This window comes from Cygnus atratus, chromosome 4 (assembly GCF_013377495.2).
Source record: "Cygnus atratus isolate AKBS03 ecotype Queensland, Australia chromosome 4, CAtr_DNAZoo_HiC_assembly, whole genome shotgun sequence".
NCBI classification, from domain to species: domain Eukaryota; kingdom Metazoa; phylum Chordata; class Aves; order Anseriformes; family Anatidae; genus Cygnus; species Cygnus atratus.
The window spans coordinates 11704802-11723064 of record NC_066365.1 but is presented as its reverse complement, the minus strand read 5'-3'; the positions used below and the strand labels follow the sequence as shown (position 1 = coordinate 11723064).

Genomic DNA, 18263 nt, shown 5'->3' with positions numbered 1-18263 from the left:
AATTCATCCCACTATAAGCAACTGCCTTGTTTTCTTCAGTATTCCTGCTGTTTTCATGTACGCTGGAATTGCCCTTTATGATGGGTGTACACTGACACCTACTGCCTGAAGCAGAGACAACCCTGAAGGGTTTTCATATACACCACCCAATTCTGTTTTGCAAATTTAGACCACTGTGTCTGTGCAGGATCCTCTCCAGCCAATGAAAACATTCCTCTGAGGGCCATTCACTGCCTCCAAATTATACTCCTGATTTGAAATGGAACAGATCACCTTCTCCCACTGAATATAAAGGGAGCTTAGTGAGACAGTCCTCCTAATTAACAGCACAGAATCAGGACTCTCCGTTTCCCACAGCTCCACCTAATGACAGAGGTCCCTTAGCCTGAAATCTGCAAGGTAGCTGGGCAATAAGAACAAGTGGACCCTAGCAGCCTTGTATCTATTTTCAGCCAAGGCTTATATGATGGACAGTAACATGCATCCCATACCATAACAATTTGTAAAAGGGCCCTGCACTCCCGTGGGCTTTAGGACCTCTGACTGCATGGTCAGCCAACGAGGAAGCACTCAAAAGGAAGTCAAGCAGCTTTCTGAGCAGACACTAAATCTACGACTAGTTGTTTCTGTTTCTTTGGAAAATGGACCTGAGAGCAAATACAGTAAAACATCTCACCCAATATACTACCAATGCTTGACTTGTGTTATGCAAAAGGAGTTGTCTCATATAACAACTGTTAAAAGGGTAAACAGGCAGCTGCATTAAATACTTCTAACGGAATATTAGTACTGCCAGAGAAAAGAAGTACTAAAACAGGTGAAACTGTTTTATGTCAATGCCTTGCCCTGAACTTCAGGGTATCAAATGCAATTTTGACACTGCTTGTGACATCAGCTCTCATCCCAATTCCAGTTTAATGCTCTACATATCAACAAGAAAGCTCCACACATCAAAGCTTTTGTCCTTTTCCCCTTTAATATCACTCTGGCTTATCTCAGGATATACTTATTAGGAAACTACTCTGAAACCATCTACGTGACTCATATCAAATCTAAAGCAGATCCTCGAGCACAAAGCATGCCTGTGGATTCCCTGTCTTTTAAAAACTCATTGCACATGTTGAGCAAAAGTGTGCTTACAGGGAATTAATCGCCTTTGCCAGATGCTGTTTAATTACCTGAAACTGCACACTGCTTCTCAGTACATATTACTCAGTGTAGCTGGCATTCAGATTCTTATAACAGAATTTAAAAATCCATAACACAGCTCCTTACATAACTCTCTCAACTCCCTTTCCCACAAGGCTTCATTACAAAACTTTTGGAACATAGATGCCCTTCGGGCACGACTCCCTAGAACAATCAATCATCCAGCAAGGTTTTCCTCTTCTTTCAACACTGCAGAAATCTCCTTGCCTGGTACTAAGTATAGCTGAGTAAACAAATTGTCTTACCAGGGAATACAGAAAGGGAAAGGACAAACCTGCTCAACAGTCAGTGAATGAATAAAACCACAGAACTCAGAGGAAACCACCTCGCACACTGATCAAACCCACCGCATCGTCCAAATGCCTAACAAGAGAAGGATTCAGCTACAAAATTTCTCATTACTTGCCTAAATTTATTAATTGCCTGATTGTATCCATTTTTTTCTCTCACATACTTCAAAACAATCCTTCCCCTTTGTCGAAAATACAGATGAAATACATGCACTCTAGTTTGTTTTTTTTTATGGTAAATAGGCCCTCCCTGCTCTTTTCTCCATTTTGTAACAGTTTTTGCCTGCTTTTTAACCATCTTTATAAACCCAACGCCATTTGAACACAAGTTACTGAAATCTTATGGGGCCCCTCATCTGAGTCTTGTAAAAGGGTATTCCTACCTCCCCCAAGTCTACTGAAAAAATGTACTTTATACATCCACAAATTTCTGCTTTAAGTGAAATTCATGACCATGGTTCTGTTCTTTTACACCAGTAGCTATTAAAGAAAAAAAAATATATTCCAGCACACTTAAGGAACTCCACAAGCAATCTCTTTCCTCTTGTAGGAAAAAGACCTATAGATCTCAACCTGTCCATCTTTATGTTCTTAGATTAAGGCCTTTTTCTCTATATAGATGGCACAATATAAAGCATTTTGCTGAAATCAGATGATATATAATTTTTTTCTTCCTCTCTCTGGAAAGACTTATCAAAAATAATTTGATTGTGCTTGTATCACCTTTCTTGATAAACTTAGATCACATTTTGCCTCATTTACTACTTTTGTACCTTTAATGATTCTTTGTATCCTTACAGAGCAAGAGTGATGATTAGTTCTATGCTTGGTAATTACTCCCCCCCCCCCCCCCCCCAAAAAAAAAACAACAACCAACCCTTCCCACCCCCCCCCCCCAATCAAACCTACCACAACACCGAAAGACCAATCCAGAACCCTAAAAAAGTACAATTTTAAAAAATAGTGTATTGGTGGCATCCTGACAGTTCTGACTTGAAGTTAAGACTTCAAGCATTTGTGTTATTGTTAAAAATGACATCAAGAGAAATATTTCCATTGCTAGCTGACATGGTACAGTACTGCACCATACAGAATCAAGTGTCTGTTTTTATCCTGGCAAAATTCATCAACTGGGAGACACAATCCTCCTTCAGCATGGCAAAAACCACATACTATGCAGTGTTTGGAAGATAAAGAGCTCTTGTTCCCGTTTAACTAACTTGTTGCATAATCATCTATATGAAATTACTGTATAAACAGAGCAGTGGCCTAACTCTGGCTCTATACACACACTCCTGCTTCACTTGAAGTTGATTCACCTGTTCATGATACTTGAACAGTATGTCAGACTACGTAAGTGTGGCTGGTAGCAACACAAATAGATGTGACCATCACTCAACACTCAAAGTTGCACAGAAAATACGTGCCATACACACAAGTTCTCAAATTATTCTATAGTTATTCTGTACCATGAATTGCCCAAACAGAACTAGCTACCCTGCCAAATTAACTGCACCTGGCAACTCACCTCAGGAGTATACATTTCTAACTTGTGGTAGATAGAAGCAAAATTTGCAAGCTGCTAGCTTTATTTACAAGTAATTGTGTCTCAGCAGTGTTAGAAAAGATGCGAGCTTGGCCTGAAGCCTCACTTGTGAGGTGTGCTGCTCCCTCTCTGCTCTTACCAGCCACTTCACTTTCCAACTCTGTTTATTCTTGACCGTTGAAGAGATCCCTTCCTGGATCATTTTTCCATGATCCAGGAAAAAACTCAGAAGGACAATTTTATGCAGTAAGGCAGATGGAAATGTAGTGAAAGCCTACAAATATCTGAAGGACACATACTGCAAGGAAGAAAAAAAAATATGGGGACTATTCTCAGTGGAAAGTCAGGATGAGAATCTAAATTGGGTAAAATGTGACAGAGTGATCTGTGCAGCTAGGAAATTATCTCCAAAAGGCAAAAGCAGAGTCTGCTTGGACAGTTTGGAGTTTCTGAAGCACAGATTAGTTAACCTCTGCACAAATACACCGCAGGGAATGATGATGCTTTATCAGGAAGGCAGACAGTACCATGCAATCAGGCTAGTCCATAAACAGTTCACTGACACACATTTCTGCAGTTTTAATGCAAGTCTCCACATTAAGAGTACTCATGAAATGCACATTTTCTGTAGTTTATGTCACAAAAAATCTCTGAGAATGAGCCCAAGCTACACAGATAAAAAGGAATACATGCAAGAGAACTAACAAATAAGAGGTCACTGTAAGAATCACCAATCTCACTGCTCTCACAAAAAGCACCACAGGGACTTTTTACTTGTTTAAACTCCAATTAGAAGAACCCGATTATAATATCTGGCCGTTCTTCCTCTGCATTCCTTCACTGTTAATTGCCCTGGCTCTTGGACTTTCACTAAATAGAAATGAAAGCACTGGGACTGAGTTGGCTACTGAAGTAAGCAGAGCAAACTTTCACTGATGTCAACAGAATTAGGCCACTTTTATAAGCAGTGACTTTGCCCTCCAGCTGGCAAAACAAGAAACACGATTTGTTCAAATGCAGTCAGACTGCCATTCCCTCCGGGCAGGCACACTCTGGACCCAGGCGCTCTCCTGCTTTTCCAGGCTGGCTGGGCTGCATCAGAGAAGTGGTTGCTGGATGGGCTGCTGACTCACCATCTGGTTCCTGGTTTCTTTCTGACCAGTACGTGATGCCAGTTCCTCAAAGCTCGTGGCAAAAATCTCTCCTGCGCCCACAGATTATAAGCTACTTAAAACAGGCATCTAAACTACTTAATGAAATGAAGAGAACAGGAAACGAAAGCCCATCTTCTAATTAAGAATTGACAAGACTGGCACAAAAACTTTAACTTTGTCTTTAAATACAAAGTCTGCTGACATTATTTTTGTCTCTCTGAAGTCTCGTTCATCCCACTAGCTGAGCAATAATTATGAACTTAACATTAACCTTCAGTTTGATTAATCTGAGCAGACTTTCTGGAATCACTCCCCACATTTAATTCTAATAACAAGTCAATCCCGCTCAGAGAAATACATTAAAATAAATGAGTAAATACCTCACATAGAAGGGTGACATAGGCCGCTCATCTTCTTGGGAGCTAAAAACAAACAAAAAAATTTTAAAGTTAGTACGCAGCTGTCTTGTATCTGCAGTTCATTTACAGCAAGACATTCAGTCTGAAAAAAAAAAGTGATTATAAAAGTGAAGTAAATAAAAGAGATAATAAAAGTGAAACAGATTCATTTCTCAGTGTTCACAAGCATGTAACAGTTCCACTGCTACATGGTCAGAAGTCGCTCCAGCTCAGCGGCTGTGCACAGCCTATCCCCATAGCAACAATAAAGAACTTCTGCCAGGAGAAACCACCCGAGCCTTTCGCTGTCTGCTGCTCAAGAATTAGACAACCTGCCTATCTAGTAAAGGTTAAGAAAAAAAAAAAAGACATATTGAGAGACCAAAGAAGCAGTGATGGCTATATGTATACAGCTAAGAATTCCCTGGTATCGCTGTTGCTGTTGAAAGCTGATTTGATGCTGCTGCAATCTGGCTCAACTGCAGAGGTGTGAAATGACCAAGACACAGGTCTGACTGTGGCAAGTCACGTCTGTATAAAATTGAATGGATCTGAAGAGAAAAGTGTGTTACTTGCGGGCTTGAGAAAGCATCTCTTAGGCTTGAGATCAAGGGTTGCCACTGGCTGGCATGGAGCTACCCTGCCAAAACAGTACTTCAGCAGTCAACTGCTCTGTCTGAAGCAACCACTTTTTGTGTGGCCAGGTCAGCCTGTAGACAGATCAACTCCCTGATCCGGCTCATCCTGCAGCTACACATGCCTGTGCTGGCACAAGGGCAAGGATGAGTTGCTGAGGTGCTAAAGCTTAAAGGTGTAGGGGATGTCAATTTTAGACCATTCTGCTATAAAAAGGGATACAAACAAATTTCACCTAGTCATTCCAACCAAACAAATGGCTGGACTTACAGGGCATTTAAGCCCTTGTAGCTCTTCAGAGCAGGAAATTTGCTTTCCTCTAAGCACACAGGAAATGCCACTGAGGTCGATCTGTCCCCAAAGGATTTTTAATTGGGTCTGAAGAGCACAGTAAGTTTGGGAGAAAGGAAAAAAAAGACGGGAAGCTGCATAAATTACTTTATACAAAAGCAGAAAGAATAACATTTCACAGGCACTGGAAACCACCCATTTCCCTACTGTTTTGCTGCTGCTTTAGAAGTCTGGGACCGTGGAGCGCCCAGCAATTTACCACGAGCAATCGGTAACTGACATCAACAGGGAGGTCCGGGGCACTGGCATGCTGTGAAGGTGCTCATCATTTTTAAGTGTATTCAGGGGATGAAAGAATATTCATAAATGCTCTGGGTAAGATGAACTCAGCTTCATACTCAAGTCACTTGGATGCTTTGATTGCCTTGAAACCCTAACCAGCTTCAACAGTGATCTGAAGAAGATCAAACTTGACTAATTTTTGAGAGCCCAGCCTGAAACCATCAGTCTCTCAACTTTTAAAGAGTTTTATTTATCAGTTTAGAAAAAGCTTCTCTAAGCGCAGAATAAAAGCCAAAGGGCTCCGTGGGTTTTGTAACTAGGAGGTCAAATAATCACACCCCCGTTCTGCAGCTTGCGCTGGAGTCAGAAGGAAGCTGTCGAAGCAAGACAAGCTGCAACTGGCCTGGAGCCAGGTAAGCACTGTGCTCTTACAGCGAGTATAGCCAGAGGCAGACTTCACTGTGGCTTATTTTGAACTCTGACAATGTTATAACAGATCCACAAATATGAACACCAAATTTATCCAGGGGGAAGGGAGGAGGCAAGGAATCAGGAAGACCGGGAAGGCAGACACACGGAGCACAAGCAAGCGAGCAGAGCAGAAACCTCACAGGGGTTACCTCTGCATCGCTCTGACTCCCGCTACAGCATGCGGACAGTTGTACAGAGACAGCTGGAATCACCTACAGAAAAGACTTTCCCACTCACTGTGACACCACGTCACACTGGCAGCACGCTGGGAGCCTGAAACACAGATTCAAGGGGAACACAAAACACCACAGAGCGGAAGGAAGAGAAGTGGCTTCTGAACTCGATGCGGTCTGCCAAAGCTTACAGTGCCTCTGTAACACAACAGTGACTGGGCAGTTTTCTGCAGCTCCCTGAGAAGACCGAAAGTGTGGCTGCTGCTGGAAACCGTGATGTCACTTCCACAAGTCCCCCTTCAGCTGCTTGAGCTCCAGGTGGTTGCTGCTGAGTGAGCCCTTCTCTGCTGTCAGACCGAGCGGGCCTGTGGAGGTGTGCGAAGCAGGCCGAAGGCTTCCTGCCCGCAGCCAGCGAGGCAGTGCAGAGGCCTGCCTGCGGACTGAGGTACGCCCAGAGGGTCTTTGTGAGGAACGGTTATGGCTTTCAGACAGGCCTAGGAAAAGTGAAAAGACATGTGGAAAGGTCCCTCAGGGCTGCTTTCCAGAAGGCGACCTGCAGTGAGCGCACGGGTAAGAATCTCTTCCAGGCACGGACTCCCCCCCCGACGGCATCCACTATCTCTCAGTTCATAGGCTTCAGTTGATTTCCTTATTTAGAATTTGCAGAATACTCTTTTTAATACAGCATTTATTAAGAAAGTTTATGACATAATGGCTGTCCTTATAAACTGAACACGGGCAAGTCCCAATGGCACACACAAAGCATGAAAAATAAACCGTGTGTGGAGAAAAGTCCACAGTGCCATCAGAATCTCTGCATCAACACAACTTCAAACGACAACACAAAATGCTGTTTCATGTACAAGTGGCAGTTGTCAAATCCATAGCAAACATCCTTTCTTTTCCTTATCTCATGATTTGCAAGTAACTTTGAGGTCACAGAAGCACTGTGATGCTGAAAAAGTCCAAATAACTTTCTTATATTCATACTCCCAACTAGTAGCCTTAACAGACCATATGCAGTAGTTGTATTCACCAGACTCCGAAATCTCATGCACTTCCTTTTTTTCCACAGCAACTTCTGATATGATCACTGCTCCACAAGTTTAAGTGTTATACATCTGTATAAAAAATCATTATCCGCTCATACAAACCAACTGAGGAACAAAAAAAAAGCTTTTAAGAATATTAGCTGGGGGTTGGGAATGAGGAAGAAAGAAACTTGATAGAAGACAGAAACCAAATACCAATTTCATTTAGATTACCACATTTCAAAATTTCACATAGTTAACAATGATTACAGCTGTGTATAATCTCTTTTATCCTGTAGTGCTTTACATTTTACACATGCAGCATGGATATGTAGCTGCATCTGGGATGAAGAGATCCAAGCTAACCACTGCAGAGACTTTTGAAAAAACAACATCTTTTAACTTTAAGAAGAAGATCTGCATCTGAGCAAAGCAGGTTATCCATTTCCCCCTTCCCAATCATTAGCAATAACATACTCAAAGCATCTTTCCCTAACTTCATGCACCTTAGTCAACTCACCTATGCAAGACGGAAGATGAGAGCTGTGTAAATTATGAATGGATTTGAACCAGCTATTCCACATAATTCTGAATACCTCAAATGAGATGTTAGACCACCAGGCCCTACTGCACTCACAGAGCACACAAGGATTCTATTTTGATTAAAATACTTTATGAAATACTTAGGTATTGATAAGATAATACACTGCTGTGCTTATGTTATGCACAAAAGCACAGTTTAATGAAAGAAATAGAAATTGTGTGAAAGGTTTTAAACCTTTATACACCTCATCACATGATTTGTGACATAAAAGAGACAGGCAAGCAAGCAAGAATGTACAAGATATGAATCATAAGTGATCATCAGTTGATATTACACAATAAACAGGGTAGAAGTCGGTTTAAAACCTTCCACGCAGGACTCTTACTCACTATCACTCACACTATGCTTATTAAAAAAAACAACTGCCTGCTTATTTTTAAAACACCTTGCACTGAAGGGGGTTTATTAGTACTGCTAGGAAGCCCTTTCCACCACATATCACATCCTTTCTAAAGGAAATGCTGTCATTAAGATATGCCATACATTCACTTGCACTGTACTTATGCTCCATATTTCCTCATTGGTTAAAGGGACCTTTGCAGAAAGAATTTCATACCTGGCACAGCAACCTGGCAAACCAAGTCAGTTGCCCACAATAAGGAAGAGACAAGTCATTTCCAAAGTGCGTCTCCTATACAGTCTAAATTTCTACCCAGGAAAGAAGTTACCCATTTGGCAAGCAGGTTTAATAACAAATTATATATTTTTATACCCTCAAAGTTTTGTCTAGGTTTTACATATTGTTTTATGGCCAGAAGTCACTGAATATACTTGAGAAAGGATAAAATAATTAAAAAACAAAACAAAACAGATACTTAATCAAATGCCACTGATAACCCGGCCAAGCAGGTGAGGACCAAATATAGCCATCTCTTTCTTCTCAGACACATATATAGCTCTGCTAAATGAAGGGATTAAACAGAAATTGCTCTTCATTCATCTCTCCTGGGAGAGCAATTTCTCATACTCCTGTGGATACCTAAAAATCTGCTGCTCTTTTAAAACACTGTCTTCTTGAAAAAAAAATAAAAAACTTGCTAAAGTGGAAAAAAACAAACAAACAAACAAACAAACCAACCTTTTTTCTTTGTAAGTTTATTTTAGTGCTAGTGTTCATTGTGTTTGTGATCCCCAGTGAGCTAACAGAAAAGTTTGTCAGACTGGAAAGAATGCCACTCTCACCCCTAGTTAGTTTGGCATGACTTAGTATTTTAACGCACATGTATTTTACATCACCCATGCAAGGCAGTCTTTGTGTCTCTGAAGATGGAAACATGAAAGCTTCGGTGAAGTCTAATGGTTAAACAATAAATTTTCAACATGGAACCACCGTTACCTTTTTTTTCCCCTCCCTTTTGTAACAGGAGTGTTGCAGGCAACCATTCACCACCCCATCACATTCTCAAATATGCAATGATTGTATTCCTTTTTTTGTGTGTGTGTGTGTCTCATAATGACCTTCGAAAAAGTAAGGGAGCTGTTGAGCCCACTCCAGAACTGAAGCTGTAAAACACCCATTTAGACCGATAGTTCCTGATTTATTTACGTGCATATGGGATACCCTAGCACTACTCTGCTCCAGCCCCCTTGCTGGCTTGAACTCTCACCACAGGTCAGAGTGGCTCTGAGCCCTTCCCAAAGAGCTCAGTCCCAAACAAGGCTGTTTGGCCTGCTGAGAGCCAAGTCTTAAAGATTTAGGGCCACCAAACCTGTCTCGGAAACAGAGACACCAGTGGACTTTCCTTCCCATGTCACTCATACAGCTTTACAAGTACAGTGTTTGGAGAGGGCCTTATTGACTTTTTATAAACCTTTTTTTTTTTTTAAAAGGGTTTTAATAGTCCTGTTTTATTTGTTCTTAATTATCAGGAGTGCTTCTGTCCTGGTTTCCTGGCACTGCATTACTTCATTGTAAAGCAAACACTGCTTTCCTACTGCGCATCTCTTTTCGAAAGTTAAATGGGACATTTTGTTGCTTAAAATAATGCGTTACTTTTTACAGTCATGAAAATGTACTTTGACTCAAGTGTCAACATTTTGCACCAGAGATGAAGGGCTGACACACTGGCGGGATCATGCTGCTCAGCCAAGGTCATGTCTTCGTGTAGCCTTGCCATAGGCTCTATTTGTTCTGCCCTCAAAACTTAGATAAAGGAATGGCTCTTTCTACTGCACCACATCTATTCTGGACTTCAAAAGAAATTAATTATTTTTTAGTGAGAACACTTTTTTTTCAGGCAATGAGATTTCTGCTTCTAATTTTAACACAGTCAAACAAAAAGCCACTGAAAATTCAGTGGCATCAAATTACTAAGAGTATAAAAAGTTGATGCAGCTTCTGGGTGGAGAAAAAGAAAGGCTAAGCTTGGGTGACTTGTTAAAACTTGAAACTTTTTGCCCTCTTTTCTTCTCACCATTCAGAACCATAAAGCCATCTTGCATTAAAAGATGTGCCATTTTTGCAATCGAAAAGGATTTTAATAATATTATTGATTTACTAATATCAACATTAATGGCGCTAAAAACAGCTTCAAGGAATACACAATTCTGAGGCCAAAGTAGTGCTTTTTGCTGAATTTCCTGACTTATTCATGCATTTTTCAGCATTTATTTTTCTTCCCCAAGTTACTTCCCCATAAAAGTTATTTCAAGTTTGTGACAAATGCAAGATTGAAACTGTCATGAAAATGCATTGCATACTTAATTTCTCAGTAGAGTGATTTACTCATAGTTTGTCCTTAACAGCAGTGGTTAAAAGGTAATGTTTGTGCATGTGAGAAATAGCAGGCAATATAAGTTCCTTCTTTCAAATAAAGCAAGTGTTGAGGTATGTCAGGCAAAGGAAGAAATAATATTGTCCTTAATGAAAGAGTAACCATAAATGTAATCTAACACAATAACACTGCGGTGATACATCGGTCATCATTAAAAGCAGCACTTACCATCAATTGTTGAGCAATGCCCCCCTTGCTCTATACCCTTAATCAGAGAAAGAGGAATGCACTATATAGGAACTGTTGGGTAGCACTATGAAATATATGTTTAATAGCCATTTCTCTGTGAGAGTTATTTCCATGAAAATGTTTTCATTTTACCTAAAGAGTAACTTTTATGGTCAAAAAGTGTCTTTTCTGATATTTATCTCCAGTCTTCCAATAGTTACATTTATGCCCAATCATGTTTTAAAACATGGAATAAAGTTACACTGGTGCTTAAGTACCTGCTTAAGCTACTCATTAAACGAGTCAAATGTCAAATATTAGACTTATAAACCAGTATATTTATTCTGAACTTGCATACACTGCAAAACTTCTTGAATAACTCACATGGGGGTGGATTGGTATTGATTTTAATACTAATCTCCAAAGCATCCTTCCATCTTCCCCACACTTCTTTAATCAATGTTTTTCCTAGAGGTCTCTCTACTGAGTCATATCTTAAGCCTGAGAGATCATAGCGTGTAGCAATGTGACTTCAGGGCAGTAGAAAGTGACCTCTCTGTGAGAGAGTTCCCCACTAATCTTCCAAAAAGCATGGGCTTCTGTGTCCTGTTTTAACTGGTGTTCACAACGTCAATATTACTATTTTCTACGGATAAATGGAGGTGAATATGAAGGAGCACTCTGTCACACGTCTGCGGAGCATGTACTATTTATTATTCTGTTTGCCACAGCAAAGGTTAAAGCATGAGTACCCAAGCCTTTTAATTCTAAGAAAAGCTAACATTCAGTACAGCCATACACACTGGGAATACACTGCATTATCCACAGGCATAACTCCGTGCAGTCTGTATGTGAGGGGGCAGCAAGATTAGGGCAAAAAGCCTGAACTGAAAAAAAAAAAAAGATACACTAAAGACATTTTACCTACATCCTCCCACTTTGAAGAAACATCAGGGAAGTACAGGCTACCCCACGGTAAGATTTAATGGGCTAAACTTCTAGCTGATAAATGCCACTGCAAGCAAGAGGCTGACTTTACATTTATATTCACATATCTGAATCCAAGAGAACCCTCGACAGTTTAATTTTGTATAATTATTTTCTACTTGCTATCCTGGGTTGCAAATGTGTTTATCTTTTTATAAAATGACGTCAATGTTAAACAGCTTGCTTTTGTTGTTTTACTTCTTAAACTAGTTGGGGCTTATTATGAAAGACAGGGCAGCGTCTTTTCTTCTAGTTGTGGCTTGGCAACAGTCCTTACTAGGATAAAACTAGAAAATGGGTCAGAAAGGGGCAGAAGACGTGTACCAGGCCAAGTCTCACCTTTTCACAGAATGTAACAGAGTGAAGTTGCATAATGCACACATACCTGTTGCATTATAATCATGAAGGACTGTTACCAGGTAACCTGCAATTTCTGTTTCAGGATTGTTTGTTAAGAGCTTGCAGGCTTCAAATAAAGTTATCTAGGAGCCCAGTTTTTCAATAAATATTCACATTTTCTTGCTTAATCAAGTAGACACCATGAAACACCAAAGAAAACGTCCACGTCAGTTTCCTTTTTCAGTCAGAGGCCCATTTACTGCCCACTTTGTGGTACCCAGGAAAACTTCCACATGCTTCTACATGCATCAAAGTCGAAGCTGTGAGAAGACAGAGCACTCAACAGATCAAACGCGAGCCTGGAAGGCCAAAAAGTTATGTAACATTTTGTGATAGGCTATGACTATGAATTCAGGAAGACAAGAACCACAGGTTTCAATTTCTCTTAATTCCTGACCAGTGAAAAAAAAGAACAAAAAACAAACACACCTGATAAATCTTCCCTACCCTCAAAGGGGGATGTTCCAGAACATACTTCATTCCTGTTTGTGAAACACTCCAGCTACCTTGGATGGAAAGTGATAACAAAGTCCAAAGGATCAGACTTATTTACAATACAACTTTACACACAGAAGCACTCACTAATCTGTTAAAGAGAACAAGGCCGCCATTAAAAAAAAAAAAAGGAAGAAAATGCAGTGGAACAGAAATGTGGCTAAAATACCCAGTATTTGTGAAAGACTCCAAGGAAACAAGCTAGTAATGTAAATTAAACAAACCCAATGTGGCTGCAAGCGAGGCAGTCCATACAGACAACTGCTGCTGTACAGATTAGAAATAGAAGGGAGTGTGACTGCTCCATCAGATATGCATCTAAAAATATTTGTGATGGCTTCTTTTTTGCTCATAGTTGATTTGTTTCAGCAAAGTGCAAAGCAAAGGAGGCCACTGATCACAAACAAGGCCTAAGTGTGTACTTTGATTTCTTATCTCCTACAGGAACTGACAGCTGCAATTGGCGAAGGCGGACACAGGTTTCAGCTTCACACGACTTTTGTTAAATGTGCAGCACACTGAGCTAGAGGAAATGAATTCAAACATACTTGAGTAGTATTAGTAATGCTCTAACTAGGAATCTATATTATTAAACTAAGCTCATGCCATTCAGAGAACAGATTAACCTATTAGTAATAAGAGAGACAATCACTGGTGGATAGGTTGTTGGAAAATCATGACTGCAACCAGCATGCCATTTACAAGTGCCCTTTGGGCAATGTAGCACATAGTGCAGCACCGGGATCAACACATTTGGCCTTCTGTCTCTTCCCACGCAATGAAACATAACCCTGAAGTCCCTATTGTCGCTCCCTTGCAGCAGGCCACCATATCCCTTCATGTGCCATTCCACAGACATCTATATATAGAATAAAATGACACAGTATAGTACATACGGCTCTATGCAAGCCCATTATAGGATTCTTTATGAAGATAGACTTACATCGTCTAGATCCATGGTAGATATAATACTTGGCCGTTCTCATGACAAATAATATTTTATCATCGCAGCTTCTTAGACAGCAGCATTCCCACCTTCCCCAACCTTCGCACACCAACCACGCAGAGATGCAGTTGCTGCACTTCAGCACATGAGGGTTCCTGTGGCAGGCACAGCATGGCCAGCTTGTAGATGAGATCATGGTGCCCAGAATGCACCAACACCAGGGAGCTGACCCGCACAGGAAGGGAACCAAGTACGATTACTACTGACAGCACATTCACTTTCTTGAAAGGGCTGGATGGATGCTTACAGCTTGGGAACATGTCCTAAGCAGCGGCACCTGGAGGCCTGTCACTTGTCTGCTTTAGACCCAGGCGATACTGCCAGTTGCCAATACCCTCAGCTGGAATAGCAGCAGTATCCTGTCTGCCTCAAGGGAACCACAACCATTGGCAGAGATCACCTTTCCTGAAGCAGAAGGAAATCCATAAAGCCCGCAAGACCCTCCTCAACAGCAAGAAATATGCACTAAGAATGAAGGAGACAATGTTCAAAGGAAAAAAACGGGGAAATTAGGTGCAACCTGGAGAATACTGTAAAGGGATTTGGGAGTCTGTGTTTACCTGCCCCTACCTCCATGGGAAACGAGTTGCTAAAAGTACGGTGTATATATACTAAAAATAAATCAAAGAGCAAAGAATACAGAAATTTGTAAATATTTTTAACTGCAAAATTCAAATAATACCATACCATGCTCTAGGTTTAATGGGAGTTTTAAGAACAATCTGCAAAGTACAGAGTGCATTTCTAACTGATTGAGAGTTAATCTTTTTAACAAAAAAAAACAACAAGGGGTCTAGTTAAGGCTACCCCGTGAAACCTGTCTTCCCCTGGGGTGAATACGTGCAGTCAGAAGTGCAGTAACAACCACTTGTTCTGACTTTGGCTATGATAGGCAGATCCTGCAGAACACAAAAAGGTTAAAAATACTATGTGAGACTGTTCCTTCAAATAGAAACGATGTGCTATGACTACTTCTTTAAGACATTCAAACCATATTTCTGTTTCTCTGCAATCATCAACATGGAACCTTGCAACTGCATTACTGCAAAACAGCCCTCCCCTGCATCCCTCTGCAGAGGACACTGTGCGACATCAAGACAGTAACAGTTTGGACAGCAATTTCAGTTATTATTTTATTGCGTCCGAGTAAACAGCAACTTCAGAGCTTCTGCTGAAGCAGCACCGCCATGGTGCTGAAAAGGCACACGAAGTTATTTATTGTTTTGTGGATTACATAAACATCAGTATTTGCTCCAATACAATAAGGATAAGGAGGCATGCGTAATTTTGAGAACTGAAAGAGCAAAAAAAAATAAATAAAAAATTAATGACTGGGTAAAAGGACTGTGTATGTGTACCCCTCCGGTGGGTTTGTGCAGTGCCATTTCCAGGCTCGCTGCAGTCACCCCGCGATGCTGTGGCACGGGCACATGCCAGCACAGGTACACGCTCGCAGCTGGTGCTGAAGAGAGGTGTGTCTCGGCACCGCGGAAACAAAACAGCCCCTGCTTCTGGAAACTAAACCTCTCTGCCGTGCTTTCCAGGCAATGGGCAGACCTCGCAGGCAGACAGCGGACACCCGGGCATCGCCCCGACCCCCGTCTCCGCACGGACACCCCCCAGCTCCCCGTTAAAGGACCGAGTCCCCCGGGCGCGGCCGGCCCGGAGTCCGGCTCCTCCGCTGCGGGGATGGGAGCCCCGCGGAGCCCCGCGCTGCCGGGGAGCGCAAGCCCGCCCCAGGCGGCCACGTACCTCTGCAGAGGCATGACTTCGCAGGCCATGCTGGCCATGGGGCCGCTGCCGCCGCGCCCTGCTGCTGTGCTGTGCTGTGCTCTGCGCTGCTGTGCTCTGCCCGCCCGCAGCGCCTCGCCTCGCCTCGCCTCGGGGAGCCGGCGGCGCGGCCCGGCCCCGGGGAGGAGCGAGGGGCCGCGGGTTGGCGCTCACGGCGACCCGCCCCGCTGCCGAGGGGCCGAGGGAGGCCGGCTCGCCAGCCCTGCCCCGGGAGGGGAAGGCGAGGCGGAGCGGCGACCCCCGCGCCTCAGGGCCGGGGTCTGCCGGGCCGGGCCGCTCCGCGTTGCGGCTGCGGAGGGGGGGAGGGCTGCCGGCGGGGCGGCCCTGGGTGCGGGCCCCTTCCCTGGGGAGAGGTGTGCCGGGCGCCAGAAGTTCGCCGCGACACAAACACCTTGTCCCTGAGGGGGATAAGCTGCTCACGCTGATCCAAAAGGGTGTATCTGGCAGCTTGGGTTATGCCCTGTTGTCCAAATGGCAGAAAGCAAACCAGCAAACGCCTCCGTGGTCTGCCGTGCCTGTGCCCCCATGCAGATTTTATCTGTACAGAATAAGTGCAAAGGAAAACAAAACCATACACACATTAATCAAAAGAAGTGTTATGGCGTCAAGTTGTTTTCAATGTGCAAGAAACGCCACAAGCTTCAGCCTAATCACCACAGGATACCTTTCCACAAAAACACCACACGAGGTCTCAGTGTATCAGTTCTAGTAACCGTTACCCCCCCACACGCCTTGTCTGTGTAAATGCCACCCGGGTGGGACAACCAAATGCCCACAACCTGCCTGCAGCGGCACCGGTGCTCCCCAGGGAGAGCAGGATGCCCACGGGCCCAGCATTCAGCACGCACTGTGCCACTTGCTCACCTTTAGCACGTTGTATGTCTACAGGTCCTGTGAATTCACCATCCCTTTGCCTTGCAGTAGGCGCTACTGGGGTTCAAATGGTTTATGCAGTAGTAAGCTGATCAATCCAGATGCACTGGGAGGAGGAATATATGAGAATTCTTTTTTACCATTTGAAATGAAGAGATGGTGTTGGAGAAGCCGAACTTACTTACTTTGTTGATGTTCCCTGGGGGTGGCCCACCCTCAACATTTTATTTAGTAGAGATTTGGGGCTGAGAACTGTGGTAACAAAAGAAAACTACGCAATGATGTGCCACTTTACAGTGGTTTTTTTTTTCATGACAGTGCAGTCTTGGAAAACACACAGTACGAAATCTGTAAGAAGGTCTTGCACTGAAACTTTTTATGGATGCTGAAGGCTCATAAGCAAAGTTTTATCTTTAACCTCCACACTTCATCTGCCCAGAACATCTAAGAAATCATCAACTTCCTCCAGCATCAGGCACACGCTTCTGCTGCTGCCCTAGCTGTGAACAACATTACCATTGTGAGATGGAAAAAGGGAGAATCTCAAACTGATGAAGGGGCATAAGAGAATGGAGCCTTTCAACATTTTAGGCAGTAAAACCTAATGGCTAATTCCCACAGAGCCATACATGCCAATCTTCTAAAATTCAAGCCAATATTAAAAGCACACTCACATTCAACCCTAGGCCAGGGAAGACTAGCACTGGTTTGGGTGAAAACTGCGGCAAGAGCTAAGCTATCTGTATGTTTATGACTTCCATACAGATGTAGGTAATATGAACTATGTGTGAGCCACATCAGCTTTCTGGAGAAACAGCAGACACTCAAGGGTTAGCAGGAGGATATCAGACATTTTGCAGGGATGCCTAAAAGATCTTGACCTTTCTTGGCAGGAGGCAGGAGCATTCTGTATCTTAAACACAAAAGCAGTGGGCAGCTGCAGCCTCAGAAAGCAGTGGCATGGAGTAGAAACAGAGAGGTCAACTGAGAAGTGGATCTGCTTCAGTATGCTGAACTGTTTAATATTTGCTCCTGTCAGCAGGCTCGCTGGAAGAAGTGCATTAGTAATGCTTCTGCCCATCGCCTCAGCACAAGCCTGTTTGGCTGCGCCGCAGTCACGCCAGGCACAGCACAGGGCCCCTTTTTAGGAAAGTCAGCAGTGCTGATAAAGCACTGTGCCATCACGGATCTGGCCTGCTCTTATCTGTGTCAATTAAATGAGTATCTTGATGACTTCCTGTTAAATGTGCTATATGCGCTCTTAAGCAACGAAAATCGTGCAAGAAAGATTTTACTCTGGTACACAAACTGCTGCAGTGCGAAACAAAAGCACCTTGTATTGTTTCACAATTTGACTGTAAATGAATTTGTCCCTTCCTGGTCAGTCTTTTTTTAACACATGCACAGTTATTCATAGCTTATTACACTTCTATAAGCTGAATGTTGTCATCAGGTTGCCAATAAAAAAATAAATTTTTCCCCATTTAATGAAGGGCCTATCTGCGTGGGGATGGAGTCCTGGTTCTCCAGAGCAACTTGCTGAATAAAACAAAGTGGAATAACTCATAATAGCTGTTGAGGTTGAAGCTTATATCCTAGCTATTTTGTTGCAACTTTCCTGTGACTTGCCTGTATAAATGAGCTGGAACGTACTAACATTCACAACAAAGAATTCACTAACAAAA

The 18263-nt window shown here is 42.6% G+C and overlaps 1 protein-coding gene across 10 annotated transcripts in view; it reads right to left on the bottom strand.

Moving 5' to 3' along the window:
* Positions 1 to 18263, bottom strand: part of FAM13A (family with sequence similarity 13 member A) — a 132760-nt gene that overhangs the window by 46765 nt on the left and 67732 nt on the right. For 7 of the 10 annotated variants that reach the window (XM_035543405.2, XM_035543416.2, XM_035543434.2 and 4 more), the window contains one exon: positions 4580 to 4621. In XM_035543405.2, the coding sequence (XP_035399298.1) occupies positions 4580 to 4621 (42 nt within the window). Of the gene's footprint in view, positions 1 to 4579; positions 4622 to 15666; positions 15829 to 18263 lie in introns of those variants that run through there. The other 3 variants (XM_035543459.2, XM_035543465.2, XM_050710614.1) reach the window with 3 other exon arrangements.